General features: G+C 34.5%; 1 protein-coding gene across 3 annotated transcripts; it reads right to left on the reverse strand.

Moving 5' to 3' along the window:
* Nucleotides 1-493: 493 nt before the first annotated feature.
* LOC107960320 (uncharacterized) lies at nucleotides 494-11,037 on the reverse strand. 3 transcript variants are annotated; one of them, XM_041112406.1, is made up of 12 exons: nucleotides 10,801-11,037; nucleotides 10,601-10,678; nucleotides 8,829-9,001; nucleotides 8,691-8,765; nucleotides 8,541-8,601; nucleotides 8,330-8,441; nucleotides 7,212-7,266; nucleotides 2,190-2,330; nucleotides 1,858-2,102; nucleotides 1,577-1,777; nucleotides 1,237-1,338; nucleotides 494-1,076 (listed from the first exon to the last, which is right to left on the reverse strand). In XM_041112406.1, the coding sequence occupies exons 8-12, from the start codon at nucleotides 2,323-2,325 to the stop codon at nucleotides 789-791; spliced, it is 972 nt and encodes a 323-aa protein (XP_040968340.1). In that variant the 5' UTR covers nucleotides 2,326-2,330; nucleotides 7,212-7,266; nucleotides 8,330-8,441; nucleotides 8,541-8,601; nucleotides 8,691-8,765; nucleotides 8,829-9,001; nucleotides 10,601-10,678; nucleotides 10,801-11,037; the 3' UTR covers nucleotides 494-788. The 3 variants fall into 3 exon arrangements, with proteins under 3 accessions (XP_040968340.1, XP_040968339.1, XP_040968338.1); XM_041112405.1 differs by having other exon boundaries at nucleotides 8,374-8,441; nucleotides 10,801-11,036; XM_041112404.1 differs by lacking the exons at nucleotides 494-1,076; nucleotides 1,237-1,338; nucleotides 1,577-1,777; ... (6 more) ...; nucleotides 10,601-10,678; nucleotides 10,801-11,037 and adding an exon at nucleotides 3,783-4,981 and having other exon boundaries at nucleotides 2,190-3,695.
* Nucleotides 11,038-26,317: the final 15,280 nt, after the last annotated feature.

A 26,317-nucleotide genomic window follows, 5' to 3' on the forward strand; every position in this document is an offset into this window, starting at 1 on the left:
GATGACACTATATGCACTACAAGAAAATAGACTTTTAGCGGCGCTTTTTTTAGCCTTTAAAGGCGCTTTTAAGCACCACTAAAACTTTTAGCGGCACTTTTTAAAATGCCACAAAGAACGTCGCTATAGGTAACGCCACAAACGTTTATTAAAAAAACGTCGCTAAAAGTGCTGGCTTTTAGCGACGTTTGTTAAAAAAGCACAGCTAAAAGTGCAGGCTTTTTAGCGTCGTTTGCTAAAAAATGCCGCTAAAAGTGCTGCCTTTTAGCGGCGTTTCCTAAAAAAGCGCCGCTAAAAGTCATGGCTTTTAGCGGCGCTTTTCCCACAAACGCCGCTAATTTTGACAGATTTGTAATTTTTTTCACCAATATCCAGCCCTTCCTGCATTAAAATCCAACCAAATATAATAAATATAGTATAAAATACAGTTAAAAACAGTAAATTTAGCATAAAAAATACAACCAGAAACATTAATTCTAAATGATACTTCAAATTTAACTAAAGATATATGATATAATTAATAAATAAAGTATAATTTTAAATATTCTTACAATAATGTTAAACATAATAAAGTGAAAAACATTCTTACAATGAGAAAACTAATGTCTAAGATGGCGACTTTTGCGATTACTGAAACATTTGCATCATCTGCTGAAGCTGTAGCTGGAGGTCATCGTACTTTTTGCTCTGCTCTACTACCATCGCTCGTGCCTCTGCCTCTCTCGCTGCTGCCCTACCTCCTTTTCTGCTGCCTCCGCTCTAAGTTGTTGCCGGAGTTTTTCATATTTTCATTGAACCTCGGTAATTTGCTCAACCGTGTTCGCTTGCATCCGAGCTATCTGGTCTCTTAACCTCTGAATTTCAACTTGAGCTTGACTTCTGGAAGGCAGGTATTGCTGGGAGCCGGATCCAAAATATTGGGTCGGGGTAACACCAGATCCTTGAAATCGAACCCGACCGTACCTTTCAAGACCCAAAACTTCAGTGATAATTTTGTTATCAATGTTCTCAAGATTAACAGAACTATCAGATGAAGCAATCACTTCATATTCCGCCTTCTTCTCCTTTAGTTTCTCCTAAAAAATCAATTAAAAAGTTAGAAACGAAATATATAATAAAAAGGAATGCAACATAACTTAACATTATTTAAAACTATTAATGATGAATTGAATTAAATAATTATAATTAAAGATTATAAATATTTAGAATAAATCAAATATTATTAAGTAAATATACCATAATTTCTCCAGCTTCGGATGTCATAGGAGATTCATCTTTCTTCCTATGCGTAATCTCAAAAAGCTGAAGGCATCCAACTTTTTGTCCGGATTTGACTTCCTACAATATAGTAGTAAAAATATTATTTAATAATAGAAAGTTATTAATATTTGAAAGAATTAATAAATTCATAATACCTCGGCCTCAGCTACAGAAGCAAAACTTCTCGACCCTGCCGTGTGCGTGAATTTTTGTTTTTGCCTATTTTCTGTTCTAACTCGCTCACGGTCCTACATAATAAAATTATTATTACGTATATAGTAAACACTATATATAAGAGTTTGGAAATACGCAATACCTCTCCTTTCTTTGAATTCCAAAATCTAACCGCATCTTCCCATTGATACCTCAGCATTCCCGGCGGGACATTTCTCAATTTTTCCTCGAGGCTTATGTCTTTCTTAAAATATTGTTTCTTTAAAGTGCTTTTATTGTCTCTCCATCTTTTACCCAATGCCTTCTTAATATAATCATCGGAGACTTCTAAAGCAAATCTCTCCTAACAAAATACAAGTTTAGAATGTAAATATAAATGAAACTTAAACCAAAGTATTATAAATTACATTCACATTTTGTTACCTTAATATTAGCGAGAGCCTGATTTTTGTTGCTATTAGGCATGTGATGCCATGATTCGTAGTTGATGGGCAACATATTTGCATTTCGTGCTAAAATGCCCAAATAGCCTGCTAAAAGTCGAGCTTCAGATCCAACAGGCTGACCATGAGTATTTCTACTTACTTTAGCACGCTCGACAGGATCTAAGTCGCATAAATCTCTAAGCAGCGTACATCCTCGAACTCTGCGCGTCCCACCACTTTCAGCTGAAAAATGATATACTATTATTATATTAAAATTGACAAATAATTCAATAATAAAGGTCAACACATGTAAAATGAACATAACATTACTTTGAAATTCTTCAGGCTCATCAAGTGTCTCCGGCACATTCGAAGATCCAACAACTGTCTGCTGTTCACTATTTCCTTCTTCCGAATTTGGAGTATTCTGGACAATACTTAAATCTCGTAATCTTCTTCTACGCATTTTTCCTGTAATACACATAAAATAGTTAAAGTTTTAGTAACAAATTACAACAATAGTAATACATATAAAATAGTTAAATTATATAACATGACAAAGATTAAAATTATAATATTACATATAATTAAAAAATTAAAAAATCGTAAAATCTTACTACATCATTATTCGTAAATATCTTCATCCACATCATGTTGAACCCATTGATGTTGTGTACTAGTACTAGGGATATTTTTATCTAAGTTTTGTTCTGGAAAAGGTAATATTTCTGATCTTTCAACAATGTCATCTCTACTTCCATTACCCATGTCAAACAAGTCCCTAGGGGTGTTCCGGAGTACAACATACCAACCCTCATCAGTTGGATCTTTCGAATAAAAAACTTGTTTCACTTGAGAGGAAAATACATATGGCTCGTCCATCAATTGTTGTCCAGTGTGAATCAAGCGAGAGAAATTCAACATTGTAAAACCAAATTGATCTTTAATTCCTCGAGCAGTATTAACATCAGCCCAATCACACCGAAATAAGATAACCTTCCATCTGCCATAGTAATCCAACTTAATAATGTCGGTAAGAAGTCCGTAATACTCCACATTACCCTCAACCGGATTACTGTCCCTAGCACTAGCATAACTTGTAATTGAAGAATTAACAACTCCACAATTTTGAGTTCTCCTCGTTCTCTCACGATACTTTGTATGAAATCTGAATCCATTGATGAGGAAGGCACTATATCTTTTTATTACTCTGTTCGAACTTTGGGAAAGCCATCTAACTTCGTCATTAATGTCCTTTCCACTCCAAACCTATTGAATCGAATGTAAATTGAATAATTAACTAAATTTCGCAATTATATGTAACTTATTAACTTTAGTTACATACCGTTTGACTTAACCATTCATGAAAAGATTCCGTGAATAACTTATTAATCTCTCGATGTTGCAATTTTTGAGAGCGTGCACGAGATCTCAAAATTTGTTTGTACTCACTATATTAAAAACAAGTATAATTAGTTAGAAGATAAACAAATCAAAACGACAAATATGTGAAGAAATTTTAGAACTTACTTGCGTAACGGTTCAACTAAATCGTGGTGAAAAAGTACATATCGATGTGCTTGTATCCACGATATATCATCTAATTCTGCAATTTCAACTTTGCCGATTGGTTCTCCATAACTTTGGAATAAATAAGTTTCGGCCAAGTTAGGATCATTGAGCCCAGCATTTCTATTTGGTCTATTCAATCGTGTTTCAACATCTTCTAAATATCTAGAACAAAATGTCATGCACTCCTCTGCCAAGTAGCCTTCAGCAATTGATCCTTCTGGATAACGCTTATTGCAACAATAAGATTTCAATTTGCTTAGGAACCTAAACACAATATACAATATTTATCAAAAGTTGTAACTAAATGTATATAGACGCGAATAAATAAATACTTGACAAATAAATTAGCACCTTTCTATAGGATACATCCATCGATAAAAAATCAGTCCACCAAGTTTTGCTTCGTGAGGGAAATGGACTACCAAGTGCACCATAATAGTGAAGAAGGAAGGTGGAAAGATCTTCTCCAAATTGCATAAAGTCAAAGCAGCTCGATCCTGTACTTTCTTAAGTTCTTCAACATCCAAAACTTTTCCACAAATAGCTTTCATTATATTGGATAGTTCAATTATACAGGACGTCACATTTTTTGACATGCAGCACCGTAAAGCAACTGGGAGTAAATCTTGCATCAAGATGTGGTAATCATGTGATTTTAATGAATATAATCTTCGATCTTTAAGACTCACACATCGAGATATATTTGACGCATACGCATCTGGGACCTTTATATCCTTCAACACCATACAAAACACCTCTTTCTCTTCCTTTGACATTGAAAAAATAGAATGCGGCAACCGATATTTCCCATTCGGAAGTACTTGAGGATGAAGATCATGCCGAATTCTCATGTCAACTAAATCAAATCGACTCTGAAGATTGTCTTTTGATTTTCCATCGACATTCAAAATTGTCCCAATTATGTTCTCGCAGACATTCTTCTCAATATGCATGACATCAAGATTGTGGCGTAAAATATTATGCTCCCAATAAGGCAACTCAAAAAAAATACTTCTTTTTTTCCACAATTCTGCCTCATTAGGATCATCCTCTTCGTTAGATTCATCATCGGATTCATCCCTCGATCTTCTCTTTGATTGCGTGTTAGGTGGTTGATTCATCTTCCCATAACTGAAGTTGATATCTTTTAACATAAACAAGATTTCATATCCAACGGTCTGCTGAAGAGCTCCTCTGTACTCTTCAGTACTGTCAAATAGAGTCCTTTGAAATCTACATTTATGACTTCCATCTAACCACCGACGATGGCCCATGTAAGAGAACTTCTTCCCATTATACAACCACTTCGAACAAGTTTGCGCAGCATAACAAGGACAAGCATAACGTCCTTTAGTACTCCAACCCGATAAATTAGCATAAGTCGGGAAATCATTAATTGTCCACAATAAAGCTGCACGTAAATAAAAGTTATCTTTTCTTAATACATCATATGTCTCAACACCCGACCATAATTGTTTTAACTCTTCAATAAGTGGCTGCAAATAGATGTCAATATCATTTTCGGGACCTTTCTCTCCAGGAATAATCATTCATAAAATAAACGAAGATTGCTTCATGCAAATCCATGGAGGCAAATTGTAAGGAACAAGCATCACAGGCCAAGTACTGTACAAAGTACTCATGATTTTAAATGGATTAAAGCCGTCAGCTGCTAGCTCAAGCCTCACATTTCGAGGATCGCTTGCAAAGCTTGAAAATTTCATGTCAAATGATTTCCAAGCTAAAGAATCCGCATGATGTCTTAATAATCCATTATCGGTTTGTTGATCATTATGCCACCTCATAAATTCGGTCGTCTTTGACGACATGAAAAGCCTTTGAAGTCTTGGTATTAGGGGAAAGTATCGCAAAACCTTGACTGGCTTCTTTCTTAACTGTGCCCCACCTTCATCCGCATTCACATCTTCTGTATTCTCATTTATCCAACGAGACTTGCTGCAAACATTACAACACTGTTGGTTCTTCTGATCACCCCAGTACAACATGCAGTCATTTGGGCAACTATGAATTTTATTGTACCCAAGGCCCAAATCTTTTATTCTTGACAAGATTAGGGGATTTTTGTAAAAGGAAACATCTCTCTCAGAAACTCTAGCAGCATTGTAAAAGAATTTCCAGTCCACCCTCCCAAACATTTTAAGTGAAATAAACGAATGCAGAAGGACAACTTCGAATATTTTGATCCCTCGTAAAGTTCTTCGTTCATTTCATTAAGTAAATTGTAGAACTTCGCCGCTTCTTCATTTGGCTCCTCATAAGGTGCACTTGTTCCCGTTTCGCCAAAAACATTTCCACCAATATTACAATCATCGGATGCAATAAAGTCAGGTGGAAATGATTGCTCACCATGACTGTGCATATTAAATGCATCCCGCAACATACCTTTCATGTCATCTTGTCTAACATACTGATGGTAATCAGTATCAGGATAAGTCGGATTAATCGTTGAAGAAGTTCCACTAGATGTACACTCTCCATGGAAAATCCATTTTTTATACCCCGAATAAAGCCATCAACAATTAGATGTTCGTAGACAACTTCACAAGTATTCCAATTGATGTTGCCACACTTCTTACACGGGAAAAAAATCATATTCTCTTGGCTTGCATTTTGAATGCAAAATTCAAAAAAGTTTGTACTCCATTTCGATAGGCGTTGCTTACCCTTGACAATTTCATCCAACTCCTATCCATTTCGTAGTTCTTGAATTCTAAAGTTGACAATAAATTACACAGGTAAGTTGTTTATTATGTAAGTCTTGATATGATATATTTTTATGTTTTATATAAGTTATGTAGATTACGTAAGTTATGAAATTTGAACTTTAAACTATATGCTTTTAAGGAAATTATTAGATGACACTACATGTATTAGTTAAGTTCCGTCAGTTGTTATGTACGTTATGTGAGTTATGTAAATTATGTAAGTTATGTGAGTTATGTAAGTTATTTTTTAAGATTCATCATACGTGGCGTTGTTGCACCTAAGGAGGATCCATTATATCTTACAGCTCGATATAAGGCAACCCGTCAGGTTTCCAACCTATATACTTTGAATCTTTAAAATATTTAAAAAATGTTGGAGAGAAGGTCAGCTATTGTTGTAATTTTAATGGACAAGCAAGCTACATAGTAATAAATATTCAATAGTAAATGAGCTCGATAGAACTTTTTTCAAGTCTTTTTGAATTTTTTAAGATTCATCATACATGGCGTTGTAACACCTAGGGAGGATCCATTATATCTTACAGCTCGATATAAGGCAACCCGTCAGGTTTCCAGCCTATATACTTTGAATCTTTAAAATATTTAAAAAAAAAGTTGGAGAGAAGGTCAGCTATTGTTGTAATTTTAATGGACAAGAAAGCTACATGGTAATAAAATTAATTCATACTTATTCATACTTAAGAACATACGCATTGGAACCAGTAGCAATAAGAAGAACATACGCATTGGAACTAGTAGCAAAGAGATCCAAAAGATAAGCAGAATAAGCAAATTAAAAAAAATTAAAGACAGCATAACAAGTCTCTAAGGATAAACAGCATAAGCAAATTAAAAAAAATAATCAAAGGACAGACTTGAAATAAGTTAAAAACATGATCCATTAATGATCCATTAAAAAATAAGTTAAAAACAGATTTAACAAATTAAATATACATACCTATTTGAAATTGTAATTACCTTGTAATTAGCTCATGGAATACATACCAAATATAATCTCTTAGAAATAAAGATTTAGCAAATTAAATATACATACCTCTTAGAAATTATAAATTGGATGGAAGAGGCAATTCTAGCAAATTAAATTACACCTGCAAACAATAAACAGCCATGAAATAAAAAAATAATCTAAGGATAAACAAGAATTAAATAAGAATTAAAAACATGATCCATTAACTAATTTTCCAAAGCAAAAAGCTATAAATTATTTAATGTAAGGATAAAAACCAAATTTATATTATTGTTTATGTATTATGAAATACATAAATAAATTAATGAATCCTTTGGATAATTTCTTTGTTTCGGCTCTATCAATGAAAGTTGCTCGAATCAACCAAGAAACGAAACCCTTTCTAGCTCGAGCAATGAGAGATCAGACCAGCCAGGAAACGGAAATGGTAAGGATGAAGAAGAACAGCTAAAGGTGTAGCTCAAATTTCAATCTCTTTTATAATGCCTCATTTGTTTTTTGGTAAAGTTCCCATTGGCATGCTTTTGAATGAGACAACACAAATTTTCATTTAATTTGATTTTGTATTTATTAGGGAGACACAAGAAAACAATGGATACGCTTTGGTTGATTCTTTTATTTGTTTCAAAATTTGGATCTATCTTTGATTTGACACATATCATATTATCACTATGTATATGTATGGATGCATGCATGCGTATCTTTACACAAATATATAGGTTAAAGTATTGGAAATGTCCCTATATTATAGGGACTGCATCAAATTAGTCCCTCTATTATTAAATAGATCAATTTAATTCCTATACTATTGAAAAGAATCAAGTCCAAAATGTAACAAAACTAACATTTATTATATAAAAATTGTCTTGAAAATTTATTTTTTCCAATTGCAGTTCCATTCCAAATAAATTCATTTATAGAACTATAAAAACTTTATAAATATTAACTCTATTTCAGTTTAGCCTTATTTGATTCTTTTTAATTGTAGAGGGACTAATTTGATCAGTTCCCAATAATAAAGGGGTCTCTCAGGTACATGCACCCAAACATATATGAATAATGAAAACTTGCTACTAATTCTGCATATATGATTTCAAGGTTAAACTTGTGTGGTGCTTGCTGCTATCAAAACTTTCAAAAGGTATAACAGTACAAATAGAAAATTAGTGAAAAGAGAAACTAACTTCGAAAAAAGTCTTATCCTTCAACTATAGATTGGTTAACCGACCTGACATTGATCGCCTTCGCCTCCTTCGTTTTTGTCGAATCCGCCATATGCTGAAGAATAGTGCAAAGCTTGAAGAACAACAGAGATATTAATCAAATACAAGGCCAAAAATGCAAAGAAGATTTACATCAACATCTATATGTGTGTCTATAAAAGATGTTACCAACCTGTAATTGCGATAACTGCAGGTACAAGCCACTGACTAGCAACTAGTTCAAGCACATCGAGCTGCGAAAACAAGAGGTAAGTTTTATCGGTCTTCAGGTTCAATATATAAAAAGAATGAATCTATTTAGACAGAGTTTTATACTTCTTACCTCACCCAAGTATTGAAACAAGCATTGCTAGAAGAGGCAAGCATTGGAGGAAGTGCATGTATGCTGCTGCAGTATCTAAGAAGAATGGAGAAAGTTATGGTCATCGCAATTACCACAATGGAGGGCCCAAAGCCTTACCTAAGTCAATGTGGATTGAAGCTAAGCAAATTGGATGGCAGAAAACTAGAGAAGCAGCAGAGGGATGCCGACGGAGATGTAAAAGAGGGATGCCAATGGAGAAGTAGCAGAGGGCTGCCGACGATGATGCAGAAGACTACCGAAGGCGATGCAGTAGACGTAAACCCAGAATTCTTGACCAACCAACATTAACAAATATATATGAGTTCCAGATCAAATATATATTATCATTTTAAAGAATATTAATAATATACTATACTTGTTAACTCAGAAATTTAAAAAATATATATCTAAATATCAAAAGTTATTATAAGTGTAACAGCAAAAATCTTGGTAAATAAATGAAACTATAAATATATTTACGAATACAACTTTAGAGAAAATTTGTTCTTTTTTAGGAAATAAAAAAGTTCGAGTATATTTTTAAATTATAAATATATTTACGAATACAAATACAATTACACTTATAAATAATACACATCTAAGTATTAATAACTAAAATTGATTATTAACTCATAATCAAAATACATTCCAACCAAAATAAAAAAAATTTAAATTAACATCAAACATTACATAGAATTAAGCAATCAAGCAGTAGAAGACTTTGCTCATCAATCAAGAGATAATAAATTATTATATAACACAACACTCTTTGAAAATAGTTTGTTATGGTTGTTCATTCTTTCAAGCAAACAGGAAAGCTAGCTTATATTAACAATAAACCATATAGTAATCTTTTATTCATTTTCGAATGGGAAATGGTTGAAGCTATTATTTATTTCTTTTATCCAAATAAACACTAATGGTTTAAACTCTTCTATTTTAGCGTTGTAAAAAAAGTAAAAATACCACAAGCATTAATGATTAAACCCGTACATATTCTATAAATGCATCACAAAAATTATGGACTCAATAAATAATACAAACTCAAAATGCTTTCACTATTAACAGACAATAATATCATGGCTCGTGAATCTGTTGGAGGCTGTGGTCGACCATTATATCCCCCAGATGTGCCCTTAGATCTTTTAAGTTAAATGGTTACATAAAACTATACATATATATTTTGATTTTTTTATGTTTATTTTGCTTATCCTATATATAATACTTGAATGCTTATGTTTTTTTCCCGATATTGGAATACTAATGTTTACAGTAAAGAAAAATATATTTGTATGTGAATACCATATATATTATCAGAGAAATTGAAAATAACCTATATACATGAAAATTTGGGGGAAAAAATTCAAAATGATAATGCAAAAACATATTATTAGCATCATATAACAATACCAAGACAAAATTAACATAACTACCGATATACTATTGATTATCCTAAAGCAATGGTTTTTGTGCATTCATTTATCAAGGATTAAAGAATGAGAATCGCAGACTCTATACATATTCTTCTGAAACTGCTTGATTTTAGCAGGCTAACTGTTTTCTTTGATAATGAAAACGTTAAGAATTTATCCCCCCAAAAAAAAATACTGAATAAAAATTGCAGAGCAATGAAAATCAAGGGGAAAAAACGTGTTTAAAGGAAAGAAAAAGGAATCATGATGAATCAAACTATATTACTTGCCCTTGAATGCTTGATTTCTTGAAACAAGGCCGCCTTGCAGTGAGCATATCATCGATTTTAACAGAGCATTGTTAACAGCCCCAAACAGCCCCAAAACCCCGAAAAGAGAGAGAAGCACAACAATCTAAGATTACCAATGTCAGCATGCTAAAGTCTAGGGTTCAAAAGAACAAGTAAATGAGAGTACCTTGATTTGATGGACTCGCCAAAGGTAGCCTTCAATCGGGTTTGATTTCAAAATGAAATCCCTTAATCTTTCTGCTTGCTGCAAAAATAAAACAGAAGTGAAATCGAAGTCGAAATGAAATCAAAAATAAACGGCTTGCTTGCTGCAATGAAATAAAAATGAAAGAAGGAGCTTTGGGTTTGATTAGAAAATTATAATACCTGTCGATCGAAAAGAGAGAGGGAGACTGCAAATGGGTTTGATTTGAGGAAATTTTGGGGTTTAGGGGAAACTATAATTTGGGGGAAAATAAGGGTTTCGGGTTTGCAATGGGGTGAAATGGTTTAGGCTGAGAAAGGCTGAGAAAGAAAAGGGAATTGGGGAAAGAAAAGGGAATCGGGGGAGAGAAATAGAAGTACAGGCTGAGAATGGCTGAGAAAGAAAGTGGAATTGGGAAAGAAGGGAATTAGGGGAGGGGGAGAGAAATAAAACGGCGTCGTTTCAATCAAAACTAAAATTTAGCCGCATAATATATCAAAACAGTACCGTTTTATTTAAAATAAATTTCTTTTTTGCGGCATTTTTATCATAAACACCGCTATTGCTTGACTTTTGCGGCGTTTTTATCATAAACGCCGTTAATGTTTGATTTTTTATAATTTTTATATTGAATTATTATATCTTTTATATTAATTTTAAATAATTTTTTTTAAAATTTAAGTAATATTTAAAATAATTAGATAAAATTTGAATTTTTTATATATTTTTATATATCAAATTGTTTAGATTAAATATTTTTAAATATAAAAGCATTAATTGATTACATAAAATTTCATCATTTAACAAATCTCAAGTTAAATCCTAAATATATATAAAGTTTATCTATTATCTCTTAAATAAATTAAACTATAATCATAATTTTAATATCTTAAATTTAATATTATCTCTTTTACGAATATATAAGAAATTATTTAATATATAAATTAAAAAATACTAATTAACTAATCTAAACCTAAACCCCTAACTTTTATCTCCTAAACCCTAAATCATACAACATAACCCTTAAACCCATAACCCATAACCCCTAATCCCTAACACCTAAACCTTAAACCCCAACCCTTAAACCATAAACTATAAATCATAATCCATAAACCCATAATCCATAATTCATAAACCTTAAAATAGTAACTCTTAAATTTTAAACCCTAAATCATATACCTTAAGCCATAAATCTTAAACTATAATGATAATTAATTCAATATTTTAAAATTAATTAAGACGATCTCTTTTATTATTATATAAGAATTTTTTTAATATATAAATTAAAAAACAATAAGTCATATACCCAAAAAACTTTAAAATTATTTTAAATAATAGTATTTTAATTTTTTTCATTTTTAACAAATATTTTTCTATAATAAAAATTCGAAACACAATTAACTTTATGATTATAACCAAAATAAAAATTAATTTTTATATAGACTTTTAAATTAATTTTTTTATAAACTTTTAATAAATATACGATCTTCTCGCATAAGAGTGTTAAATCTTAAAAAAGAAAAAGTAATTCTCTTAACATACTTTAACAAATTGAATACTAAACCACTTAATCTGTAAAAGCTAAAATATGAGATAAGTATTTGTACTTTTCGTAAAATTAAAATTTAGTCATTATATTTCTATTCTTAAGAATTTAATTCCGCTATGTTTCAAATTTCTAAATTTAAGTTTAGTTGTTAAAATTACTTTTTTATTATTATTAAATTCGTTAGGGATTTGGATGTCGAATTTGGGAATGGATGATAATACTTTAGCGATTTAAGATGAGGAAGAAGGGGGAAATAGAACTGGGGAAAAATGGAGAAAATGTTAAGTGTATCAGGTGTGGGTAAAAAATAAGACAGCTAAACGATGAAGTTTTGAACAAAATAATTTAACATTAGCGGCGTTTATAACCTAGCACCGCTAAAAATGCTACTGTTACAGCGTTTAGGGTTTTAGGGGTTATAGTTTAGTGTTTATGGCTTGTTAGGATTTAGGGGTTTACTATTTTAGGGGTTTAAGATTTTAAGAGTTATATGACTTTTAGCGGTGTTTTACCAAAAGCGTCGCTAATGCTCTGTCTTTTAGTGGCGTTTTACCAAAAGTGTCGCTACTGCTCTGTCTTTTAGCAGCGTTTTACCAAAAGCGCCGCTAATGCTCTGTCTTTTAGCGGCGTTTTACCAAAAGCGCCGCTACGTCTCTGTCTTTTAGTGGCGTTTTACCAAAAGCACTGCTAATGCTCTGTCTTTTAGCGTTCCAAAAGCGCCGCTAGTGCTCTGTCTTTTAGCGGCGTTTTACTAAAAGCGCCGCTAAAGCCCTATTTTCCTATAGTGATGATATGTCGAGTCTTGTATGGCAGAGATACTGAAGTGACTCGATTATGCTCCTATAGTGTTGAGGGTCATAAAGTGTCTACCGTCATCTTTAGTTAATTATTTTTTCAACTGCCATAGGTGTTGGCATAGGATGAAAACTTATCATGTCAGCTTGAGTAAGTCCAAGATATATTTCTTTTGGTTGATAAAAAGGCCATTACCAATCTTTTGAACTTCAATTCCAAAAAAATATTCAAGACTACCAAGATTTTTCAAGGAGAACTGTTTGTGTAGTTGAGCAACCATATTTTTAATGGCCTCTTGTGAACTTCCTGTTAGCAATATATCATCGACATAAACAATCATTTAGGTGACACTTTTCTCATCTTCAAGAATGAACAATGAAGGGTTAGCTTTAGAAGATGTGAAGTTAATGGTATGAAGGAATTGCTGGAGTTTGTAAGAACAATCCCTTGGTGCTTCACGCAATCCATTTAAGGCTTTGTGAAGGTTGCAAACAAGGACCTTGCCTTTATCACGATATAGCTCAAAACTTGGAGGTTGAACCATATAGATGTCTTCGGATAAATCTACCTTTAGAAAGGTATTATTAATGTCCATCTATCATAGAATCCAGCCAATAAAAGCTTATAGAGCTAGAAACATGTTGACGGTAGCAAAATTTACTATTGAGTTGTAAGTTCCATGAAAGTCATGTCTAGGGACTAGTGAATAACCTTTTCCAAAAAATCTTGAGTTATGCTTCACCACTATACCGTTTGGGTTTTTCTTTATCTTGAAGAGCCATTTGAATCCAATTGGTTTGCGATTAGGTAATAATTCAATCGATGACCATGTATTATTTGCAATAAGGGCATCATACCCTGACATGATAGCTTTTCTCCATTTTGTATTAGCCAAAGCTTCTTGAATATTGATCAGTTCATGTTTGTCAAGGATGGCAGAATAGAGCTTAGGCTTGTTTATGTTATTTTTGCTACGAGTGATCATGGGATACACATTAATGGTTGGATGGTTGCTACTGGGACAAACACCTTAAAGAGATTTATCATGAGTGATAGGTAGATTGAGTGGTGGCTCTTGAGAAGAAGTTACACCATTTTTTTGAAGATCGTGTAAGTTAATGAGAGTGTCAAAGTGACTTGTATCAACTAAGTGAGAAGCAGAGGATGGCGATAGATGAGATAGTCGTAAGGAGCCAAATTGAATAGTGTGAGGAGCTGACTAAAATAAAGGAACCATAAGGAGAGGAGGTGACTTAAACTCAGTGGAATCATTAGCCAACTAAGATTATTGACTAGTTGTAAAGGGAAAAACATGTTCATTGAATAAAAGATGTCTAGAAATATAAACTTTACTAGAGTCTTTGCCGAGGCACTTGTATCTATGATGTATTGCACTATAACCCAAAAAATATAGGCTTTTGAGTGAAAATCCAACTTGTGGGACTTAAATAGGCGATAATGAGGAAAGCATTGAGATCCAAATACCTGCACAAAGTCATAACTTGATTGCCTACCATAGAGTTTTTTATGTGGTGAAATTCTACCAAGAACTCTAGTTGGGAGCCGATTTATAAGGTAGATGGCACTAACAAAAGCATCAGTCTAGAACCTAAAAGGAATATTTTCTTGAAATAATAAAGTGAGACCTATCTTAACTATGTGTCTATGTTTTCACTCAACAATGTCATTTTCTTGAGAAGTATGAGGACAAGTGATATGATGTTGGATTCCATAATTTGATAGTGGTAAGGAACCAACTTGAACAGTATGAGGAGCCGACTGAAATAAAGGAACCAAAGGAGAGGATGTGATTTAAACTCAATGGAATCATTAGCCAACTAAGATGATTGACTAGCTATAAAGGGAAAAACATGTTCATTAAATAAAACATGTCTAAAAATGTAAACTTTACCAGAGTTTTTGTCGAGGCCCTTGTATTTATGATGCATTGGGCTATAACCCAAAAAAACATAGGCTTTTGAGTAAAAATCCAACTTGTGGGACTTAAAACAGGCCTAAATGAGGAAAGCATTAAGATCCAAATACCTGCAGGAAGTCATAATTCGGTTGACTACCATTAAGTTTTTTATGTGGTGAGATTCCGCCAAGACGGGAGTCGATTTATAAAGTAGATGGCACTGAGAAAAGAACCTGTCCAGAACCTGAAAAGAAGATTTTCTTGAAATAATTAAGTGAGACCTGTCTCAACAATATGTCTATGTTTTCGATCAACAATGCCATTTTCTTGGAGAAGTATGAGGGTAAGTGATACGATGTTGGATTTCACAATTTGACAAGTATGAGGTAAAGTTTAAAAATTCACCTCCCCAATCAGTTTGAACAACAACAATGTGAGTAGAAAATTGATTATTAATAAATTTCTTAATGAGATCAAAAGAAACAAAGGTTTGATCTTTCGATTTTAGTAAATACAACCAACAATTCCTTAAAAATGCATTAATACAAGATAAGTAATAACGGTAACTAGATGAACATTCATGAGCTGGTCCCTATAAGTTGAGCTCAACTAACTCAAAAGGCTTGGTGTAGGTATGGTAAAGCTATTGAAAGGTAGATAATGATTCTTCCCTATGTAACACGCCTCAAACAAAGAAATGTGTTTACGTTAAAATTGAGACTTGTTGCACTACTTCATGACTTTATTTTGTACCTCAACTGAAGGATGGTCAAGACGCTTGTCCCACAACAAAAATTTAGGAGACAGAAAAGATAAAGAAAAACCAACAACATCCATAACAATAGTTTGCAGCAACAATCGAGCAATTTGTGTAGCAAGAAATCAGTACAAACCATTTTGTTCCATGCCATGCAAGAGTGTTAAAGGTGGCAATAAACAACAGTATGTATGTTACCCGGATAAAATATATCAACTGTAAATGTACGTATTTTACCCGGGTAAAGTACATTTTAGTGTAACAGACGACCTGTATATGATTTGACAGAAACCTTTTGACTAGATAAAAGTTGGTCAAGTACTTTCCAGTTTTAGACAGGTCCTAGGTTATCATTAGGATGAATTTAATGTTTGTTCACTTCTACAACTTAAAAATATTGTTGTAAGCTCTCTATGTATATCATATTTGATGAATCAATGTAATGTACTGATCATCTTCTTGTTCTCTCAATTCCTTATTTTTTTTTTTGCTTATGTCTATTTTTTTCTTGAATAAAAAACTTACTTCATACTTTATCCTGGAATATTACTTTGTTGCTCCAAATTCAACAAGTTGTTTATATTTTACCCGGGTAAAATAGATCTGTTTTTCTTCCTGTGTGAAAAACTCAACAAATGGTATCAAGAGCCTAAGTCTTTGAGGACCTTGGTTGTGTTTAAGAGAAAAGAAGCAGAAGCTATTTTTTTATTGGTCTGTTTGTTTGCTGCAAAAATGAGTTTCACACCACCACCACCTGTGTTTGCTGGAGAAAAATACCACATTTGGGTAGTTAAGATGAAGACATACCTTCAAGCACATGATTTGTGGAGTGTGATCGAAAATAATGCTGAACCACCTCCATTGAGGGCCAATCCAACTATTGCTCAGATGAGGCAACATAGTGAAGAGTGTGCCAAGAAGCATAAAGCAATGGCTTGCTTGCAAAATGAAGTATCTGATGTGATTTTTACTAGGATAATGGCATGTGACTCACCAAAGCAAGCATGTGAGAAGCTAAAGGAGGAGTTTATGGGGCCAGTCAAGACAAGGCAGCAGCAGCTGATCAATCTTAGGAGGGATTTTAAGAATCTGAAGATAAGAGAGTCAAAGACCATTAAGCAGTACTCTGACAGAATAATAGCCATAGTCAACAACATTAGGCTCTTTGGTGATGATTTCAGTAAGAGCAGAGTTGTTGAAAAGGTCATTACAACTCTTCCAGAGAAGTTTGAGTCAAAGATTTCTTCATTGGAGGACTCGAGGGATTTATCAGCCATCTCGCTGTCTGAGTTGGTAAATTCCCTATATACACTTGAGCAAAGAAGGGCCAATAGGCAGGAAGAGCATCCTGAAGGAGCTTTCCAAGTAAAGGCCAATGAAGGTTTAGGTTCTAGTCAAAAGGGGAAGAAACCTTAGGTTGATAGAAGGGAGAAATCAAGGAGAGATGCAGGGAAGAATAGATTTCCACCATGCATTCACTGCAAGAAAACTTCACATTTGGAGAAGAACTGCTGGCACAGACCAGATGTTCAGTGCAGGAGCTGCAAATAGCTGGGACATGTTAAGAGGGTGTGCAAAAATAGAGGGAAGGCACAAGCTCAGCAACAAATGCAAGCTAAGGCTGTTGAGGATCTTCAAACTCAAGAGGAGCATGTTTTTACAGCCTCCTGTTTTGCAACCTTGAGCAAAGTCAATTGTGATTGGCTAGTGGATAGTAGTTGCACACACCCCATGGCAGCTGATGAAAGACTGTTCAAGGAGCTCGACAGAAGTCTTGCCTCAAAGATCAGGATTGGCAATGGGAATCTGATTGAAGCCAAAGGCAGGGGCAATGTGGTGATCAACACAAAGTCAGGTAACAAAGTGATTTCTGATGTACTTTTTGTGCCTGACATAGATCAGAATCTACTTAGTGTTGGTCAGCTTGTAGAAAAAGGTTACTCACTTGCTTTTAAGAATGGCTCATGCATTGTTGAAGACTCCTATGGTCAAGAGTTGGTCACAGTAGCAATGACAGATAGGTGTTTTATGCTTGATGTCAATCAACCAGAGAAGAGGGCTTACACCAGCCTTGTTGATGATGCTAGTCTATGGCACAAGAGGTTAGGCCATGTCAATTACAAGTCACTTGGTTTGCTGAACAGATTGAATTTGGTTGAAGACATGTCCAAAATTGAGGTTAGTGATGATGTTTGTGAAGTCTGCCAGCTTGGTAAGCAGGTAAGACTACCTTTTCCAGTTAATAAGGCATGGAGAGCTCGAGGCAAGCTCAAATTAGTTCACACTGACATTTGTGGACCAATGGGGTCTTCCTCCTTGAATGACAGCAAATACTTTGTGTTGTTTATTGACGATTTTAGTAGATTCTGTTGGATCCATTTTTTAAAGAAAAAATCAGAGGTGTTTGAAGTATTCAGTACATTTAAAGCTCTAGTTGAGAACCAATCAGGCTGCAAGATCAAAGCTTTGAGATCAGATAATGGTGCTGAGTATCTGTCTGAGAAATTCCAGAAGTTGTGTGAACAAGCTGGAATTCATCATCAGCTAACAATAGTTTATACTCCTCAGCAAAATGGAGTTTGTGAAAGAAAGAATCGAACAGTGCTTGATATGGCTAGATGCTTACTGTTTGAAAGCAAGTTGCCAAGCAAATTTTGGGCTGAAGCAGCAAATACTTCAGTGTATCTGCTCAACAGGCTGCCTACCACTGTTGTCAAGGACAAAACTCCTTTTGAAGTTTGGCATGATCTCAAACCAACAGAGTCACACCTAAAGGTGTTTGGTTGTGTCTGCTACACTCTTATACCAGCTGAAAAGAGAACCAAACTTGACAAAAGATTTATGCCTGGGATCTTTGTTGGTTATAGCAGCATCAATAAGGGCTACAGGGTGTATGATCCCTTAACTAAGAAGATTCTGGTGAGTAGGGATGTGAGGTTTGATGAAGGTAGAGCATGGAGCTGGAATGATGCTGATGCAAGGTTGACTGATAAAGATCAGCTGGAAAATAGTCTGAAACTAGCTGAAGAAGGGCTAGCTGATGAAGACTTTGATGAAGAACCTGTGAGAGGCACCAGAACCATTGCAGACATCTACCAGAGATGTAATGTTGCAATAGTTGAACCTTTAAATTTTGAAGAGGTTGTTAAAGAAGAATGCTGGAAGAAGGCCATGGAAGCTGAAATGGAGATGATCCATAAAAATGACACATGGGAGCTGGTTGATAAGCCAGTAAATAGAAAGATAATAGGTGTCAAATGGGAGTTCAGGAACAAGAACAATGCAGATGGATCTCTGAACAAGCATAAGGCCAGACTAGTTGTGAAGGGGTACAGTCAGCAGCAAGGTGTTGATTATTTTGAAACCTTTGCACCTATTGCAAGGTTAGACACTATAAGGTTGTTGTTTGCCTTAGCTACTCAAAAATAGTGGAAGGTGCATCAATTGGATGTAAAGTCAGCATTCCTAAATGGATTTCTCAAGGGAGAAATCTTCATAGAACAGTCTGAAGGATTTAAGGTTGCTGGTGAAGAACACAAGGTTTACAAGCTCAAAAAGGCTTTGTATGGCCTAAAACAGGCTCCAAGGGCCTGGTATGACATGATTGATTTATACCTGTCGAATCTTGGATTTGAGAAGAGCATAAGTGAGCCTACACTCTATGTGAAGAAGGCTGAAAAAGAAACTTTGTTGATAGTCTCACTTTATGTGGATGACTTATTGGTTACTGGCTAAAAGGGTGAGCTGGTTGAAGACTTTAAGAAACAAATGCTAGATGTATTCGAGATGACTGATTTAGGTTTGATGACCTACTTCCTTGTCATGGAAGTAAATCAGAATGTTGATGGAATTTTCATAAGTCAGCAAGCATTTGCACAGAAAGTTCTAAGCAAATTCAGCATGTTAAAGTGCAAGCCTGTGAGCACTCCTGTTGCATTAGGAGAGAAACTCTCAAGCACCAGTGAGCATGATCGAGTAGATGAAAAGGAGTACAGGAGTTTAGTTGGTTGCCTACTCTACTTGACAGCAACAAGGCCAGACATCTTGTATGCTGTTAATCTTCTATCGAGATTCATGCACTGCTATAATGTTACACATTTTAAAGCTACTAAAAGAGTCCTAAGGTATGTTAAAGGCACCTTAGGCTATGGTGTAAAGTTTGAGAGAGCTGAGGAATTGAAGCTAGTCGGTTATTCAGATAGTGATTGGGCTAGCTCGGTTGATGATATGAAGAGTACATCGGGATACTTCTTCACTCTAGGATCAGGAGTTTTTAGCTGAAGCTCAAAGAAGCAACAAACTATTGCTCAATCAACAGCTGAAGCAGAGTATATTGCAGCTTCTGGGGCTGTTAATCAAGCCATTTGGCTTAGGAAACTTTTGTATGACTTGAATGAATAACAAGTTGAAGCAACAGAGATCAAAGTTGACAATCAGACAGCTGTTGCAATTGCCAAGAACCCTGTGTTTCATGGCAAAACTAAGCATTTCAAGATCAAATACCATTTTGTGAGGGAGGCAGAGTTGTCAAAAGAGATCAACTTGGTCCATTGCTGCTCAGAAGTTCAATTAGCAGACATTTTGACCAAGCCATTAGCTTCCACCAGGTTTGAGTATTTGAAGAAGCAAATTGGAGTCTGCCGTTTTGTAGCCAAGGAGGAGTGTTAAAGGTGGCAACAAACAGCAGATGTATGTTACCCGGATAAAATATATCAACTGTAAATGTACGTATTTTACCTAGGTAAAGTACATTTTAGTGTAACAGACGACCTGTATATGATTTAACAGAAACTTTTTGACTGGATAAAAGTTGGTCAAGTACTTTCCAGTTTTAGACAAGTCCTAGGTTATCATTAGGATGAATTTAATGTTTGTTCACTTCTACAAGTTAAAAATATTGTTGTAAGCTCTCTATGTATATCATATTTGATGAATCAATGTAATGTACTGATCATCTTCTTGTTCTCTCAATTCCTTATTCTTTTTTGCTTCTGTGTGTTTTTTTCCTGAATAAAAAACTTACTTCATACTTTATCCGGGAATATTACTTTGTTGCTCCAAATTCAACAAGTTGTTCATATTTTACTCGGGTAAAATAGATCTGTTTTTCTTCCTGTGTGAAAAACTCAACAAAGAGTACCTTGTTTGTGGATTCATCTTTGACAAGACAATAACCATGATGAAATTCAAAATAAACCAAGTTTTCTTTGACAAACTTTGAAACATAGAGCAAGTTGTGAGAGACAGTGGGCACATGTAATAATTCATCTAACAATAAAAACTGAGAAGAAGAATGTATAGTAGAAGTTCCAATATGTTTAATTGGAAGAGAAAAACCATCACCCATGGTAACCTTACCAAAACCTGTATTGGGACTATTAACGAAAAGATTTGGCAAGATTGTTGGTAACGTGGTGAGAGGCTCTAAAGTTTGTGACCCAATGGGCTACGGGTGGAGTAGTGTAAACAGAGAGAGCAATTGGGACTTGAAAGTTAAACACATTGTTAGAGGCGGCAAGAGCAAAAATAGTACTACTAGAGCTCGTTGAATCAGAATTGGAATGTTGCACAATCGGCCAATACTCATTGAATGGAGTGAAAATGTGTAAGGCAACTTCATAGTGTGGGGGTTGGGCACTGTAGGTTTAGGTTTTTGTAGTAGGTTTGATAGTTATTGGTTGAGGTGGAGCATAAGATTGGATGCTTAGGAACGATTGGTCAAAGCGATAGTAGCAGCGATTTACAAAATGTCCCATTCTTCCACAAAGTTGGCACTGCAGGCGAGGAGTGGTTCTGCCTCTACCAAGATTGAGATAAGGAGAACATGGTCTTAGAACAAAGTGGGTAAAGATTACGGACCCTAAGATGTGACACCCCTAATTTGACCCTAGTCGAAAAGTGATTTCGGGACCACAAAATCGAGTCATAAAAATAATTAGCCGTCATATTTTATGACTATTATATGTGAATACGAATGTGTGAAAGTTTTAATCTTTGATTTAGTAAATTGCATGTGAATTTAGTCAATAGGACTTATGTGTGACACTTTTGAAATGTGATAGGTCAAAACATAAGGATCTATTAGTGCATGAAATAAAAAGGGTGGAATTGCATGTCAATTTCCCCCCTAATTAGTAGTGGCCGGCCATGAGCATGAGAGTGGACAAAATGTTATGGGGTGAAACATGTTGGAAACATGTTGTGTTAGTGTGTTATGGGAGAAAGAATATAATAAAAGTTAATGAAATAAATGAAAAAACATGTTTGAGGTGAAAATAACAAGGCCATTTTCTTCTTCTTCTTGCCGTGAGTTGAGAAAGAAAATAGAAACCTTTGAGCTTAGGGCATTCGGCAAAAGAAGGCTTCAAATAAGGTAAGGTTCATGTTATTTTCTTTGAAAAGTTGTGAATTTTGGTTGGTTTTGAAGCTTGCAACAAGACCCATGTGAAAATTTTTGTGTTCATGAAGCATGTAGCAATCGGTCATGAGCTTAATGGGGTATATTTTGTATGTTTGATGATTTTGGGAGGATAATTGATTCTAGTTGAGTATGAACATACTAAATGTGCTTGATGGCTCAAATGAGCTTGGAAAGTTGGCCAATGTTGTTTAAGTTCATGAATTAGGGCATAATTTCATTCGGCCATGGAAATTGAGCATGGAAAAAAAAAATCTGGTGTGGGATATATGAAGCTGAAAATTTAGTTTGAAGTGTGGTAATTGTGTTAAAGATGAACATTAAACCTTAAAGCATGATTTAGTTTAACCAAGGGAGAACTTGTATATTTGTAGGAGGGCATGTTTGAACGTGTATTGATAATTGATTTTGAAGGTTCGGCTTTATGCCTTGATAGTTGGTTTGAAGTATATGATGCCTTGGTATAAATATATGTGCATTCAGTTACCTTCATAACATGCATTTAAAGTGTCCTTTGGATGCAATTGCTTATGCACTTGAGGGGATATGAGTTAATTTTCTTTATGGCAAATTTGGATAAGAAGCTAACTAATAATATGCTAAGGTAGTCATGTGGATAATCGGCTTTGTGAATATTATTAAAGGTGTAATTAGTTATATGCATAGGTCATCGGAAAAATTGACCACATAACTAGTATATGTATATAAGGCGACATGGTGATACCTAGGTAAATGTATTTGGGATGGTTTTTATGAAATACCGAATGTGTGCAGATGTATCGAGGTGTTGCCTTATGTATGAGTTTCATTGAGAAGATTTACCTTGTTGTTTTTAATGATATAACAAGGTGATTAAAATAGTTTAAATTTTGTTAATTAAGCTCAAGAGCATAGAGGGGCAATTTTGGATAAAGAGAAAGTAAACGAATAGCCGTGGATATCTAGTCGTCGACCACTTCCGAGGTAAGTTTTAAGTGATTAAACGTTGAGTAAATTCAATCATAATAGGACATAATGAGTTGATTTAATAAGATATGATGTGGCCATGATATGTCTTAAACTCAAATGGTAAGTTCATATGTGTTTGGACTTGGAAATTTAAGAGCAAATTGTAATAATTTGCTTTGGACAGCAGCAGTAACGTGATTTTAGAAAATCACTATAAATTGTTGGTGTGGAATTATAGGCTGAATAAGATATGTAATCAAAGCTTATTTAGTCTAGTTTCTTATAAAAGAGACCGTGGAAGCAAAGAAATTTCCTATAAAGAGATATTTAAAGTTGTGTGGGGCAGTGTCAGAATGACTCCGAAATCCCCTATTCTGTTTTTAGAAAATCATTATAAATTGTACAAAAATGGTTATAAGATAAAATTTATATGCTTAGACTCCTTAATGAGTCTAGTTTCAAATGAAATCAAATAAAACACATTTTGAATTCTGTAAAATGAGAAATTTGATTCGTAGTGAGGAGTGGTCAGATTAGTCAAACAGTGAAACAGGGGAAACTTTAAGAAAATCTGGTATTGATTGGCCAAACCTAAAATTCTGGAAATTTTATGGATGGAATATATACGAGTCTATATTCAAGAAAAATTAACGGCAAGTGATTTGGAGTTTTGTAGCTCCGGTTATAAATAATTTAGTGACCATTGCTCAGGAAAAAAGCTCGTAGTGAATATGTGATTTTGTTGTAAACATGGATAAAACTTGTTTTAGTTGCTCATAAGCTATTGATTAAACCCATACTTGAATTCTAAATCGTGATATTGTAAGCTTATGAGTATTCGAACATGAAATGATAGTATGGCGTAAAATTGAATTATTCATTGGAAAGTGATGGATGTAGATTCGGCCAAGACCAAGTCTGTACATGATAGTATATGTGGTATGTGAAGTATATTTGAATAAATGTGAAAGTGTATATATGTGATAAGGCCGAATGGCCAATGTGATGAATGTGAAAGTGTATATATATGTGATAAGGCCTAATGGCCGATGTGATGAATGTGAAAGTGTATATATGTGATAAGGCCGAATGGCCAATGTGATGAATGTGAAAGTGTATATATATGTGATAAGGCCTAATGGCCGATGTGATGAATGTGAAAGTGTATATATATGTGATAAGGCCTAATGGCCGATGTGATGAATGTGAAAGTGTATATATGTGATAAGGCCGAATGGCCAATGTGATGAATGTGAAAGTGTATATATATGTGATAAGGCCTAATGGCCGATGTGATGAATGTGAAAGTGTATATATGTGATAAGGCCTAATAGCCGATGTGATGAATGTGAAAGTGTATATATGTGATAAGGCCTAATGGCCGATGTGATGAATGTGAAAGTGTATATATGTGACAGGGCCGAGTGGCCAACGTGATGGATGTGAAAGTGTATAAATGTGATAAGTCCCGAAGGGCAATTGTGTCAGTACTATATCCGGGTTAAAACCCCGCAGGCTTTATGCGAGAATATTATCCTGATTAATGTCCGTAGGCTTCGTGCTCGTACTATATCTGAGCTTTAAAGACCCGACGGCTAAATGCTAGGATTCAAGTAAGACTTTGATATTGAGTATCTGCATTAAGTTACCATCAAATAAGTATTATGTATTCAAGATGTTCAGGTACGTATTACTTACTCATCGGTGGAGTGATTTCGAGGTGAATTATCAGTATCAAAGAGGTAGGTAAATGTGATTAATATTATAACTCCAAATGTGAGAATGATCTAATTGGTAATGGTGTGTTTGTATAATAAAGTATGCGATGAAATATTCTTATGTATTAGTGCATATTCTGCCCAAAAGCCTTATGATCTGAGTATGGGTTGGGTTGAGCTAGATGTGCCAGTACAAGGTAAGGATTATGATTTGTAAGCTTACATATATGTGATAAGGAATATGTTGGTTCTTTATGTGCCTATGGTAATTTAGTACTTGTCATGTTGAAATACTTAAAAGTATGGATGTGATTATGAACAAGTGGAAAGGATTATTGAAAGTTGAAAATCGATGAAGAATGTGCTTTGGAAATATTTGACCATCTAGGTCATTATTATTCGAAAGTATATATGTGGCAGCCAAGTGTTGCGTTTAATGATATTATAGATCGAGATGAAGCTCTAGATTAACTTCATCGAACAGTTGAAATGAATGACCAATAATAGTGATTGAGAACACTTTGTCTTGCTTAAAACTTACTAAGCATTAAATGCTTACTCCGTTCTTTGAATCTCTGTTTTATAGATTTTGGTTCGTCAGCTATCGGACTCGGGATTATTGAAGTCGAAGTCGCCCACACTATCAAAGCCCTTTTGGTACACTTTTGGTTGAACTCTGAAAATGGCATGTATAGGACTACCCTTTTGTTGTTGGTCATGTACCCTTCGGTTTTGTGTAAATTTGGATAGCCATGCGAAAATGGCTTAAATATACTTTGATCATAGCATTATAATCGTTTTGTATGTTGTCCGTCGAGAGGTATGGAAATGTTGGTAACGGTTAGCCATGGGAAGGGTTATTCTTGATCACTTTTGGAATATGTATGACAAACTCTAGTTGATCCATGGAGGATCATGAAATAGGTAAAGTTTACCTTAAAAAAAAACAGATGCTGACAGCAGCAGTGATGTGGATGTGAAAAATCACTAAAAATAGTAGGAATGGAATTAAATAGTGAATAAATTATGTAAACGAACCTTGATGAATCTATTTTCATAGGAAAGTAACGAAACGATCATATGGACAGTATGTTAAGAGATATTCAGGTTCTCGTGAGACAGGGCCAGAACGGTTTCTGGATTCCCTGTTCCGACTTTGGAAATTCATTATAAATTAACCAGAGATAATTAGAAGTCATGCCATATATGCATAGATTTCTTTTTGAGTCTAGTTTCTATGGAAACAAACGACATCAGTATTGAAGCCCTGTACAGGGAGATATCCAAGTTGTAATGCGCAAAGGTCAGTGTAGTCGATCCCTGTAACAGGGGAGACTTTAACTAATAAACTGTACTAATTGGCCCAACCAAAAATTCTAGAAAAAAATATGTAGATGGAAATATGAGTCTAGTTTCAGGGAAAAATCACGAAACTGATTTTTGAGTTGTGAAACTCAAGATATGATTTTTAAGGTGACAGCGACACAGTTAGCCAGCTGTCTGGAAATTTTTAAAATGGACTGCGATAGTAAGCGAATTTAGTCTGTGAACCCCTCGTGTCCGACTCCGGCAACGGTCTCGGGTACGGGGTGTTAC

This window comes from Gossypium hirsutum, chromosome A05, assembly GCF_007990345.1.
Source record: "Gossypium hirsutum isolate 1008001.06 chromosome A05, Gossypium_hirsutum_v2.1, whole genome shotgun sequence".
NCBI classification, from domain to species: Eukaryota; Viridiplantae; Streptophyta; class Magnoliopsida; order Malvales; family Malvaceae; genus Gossypium; species Gossypium hirsutum.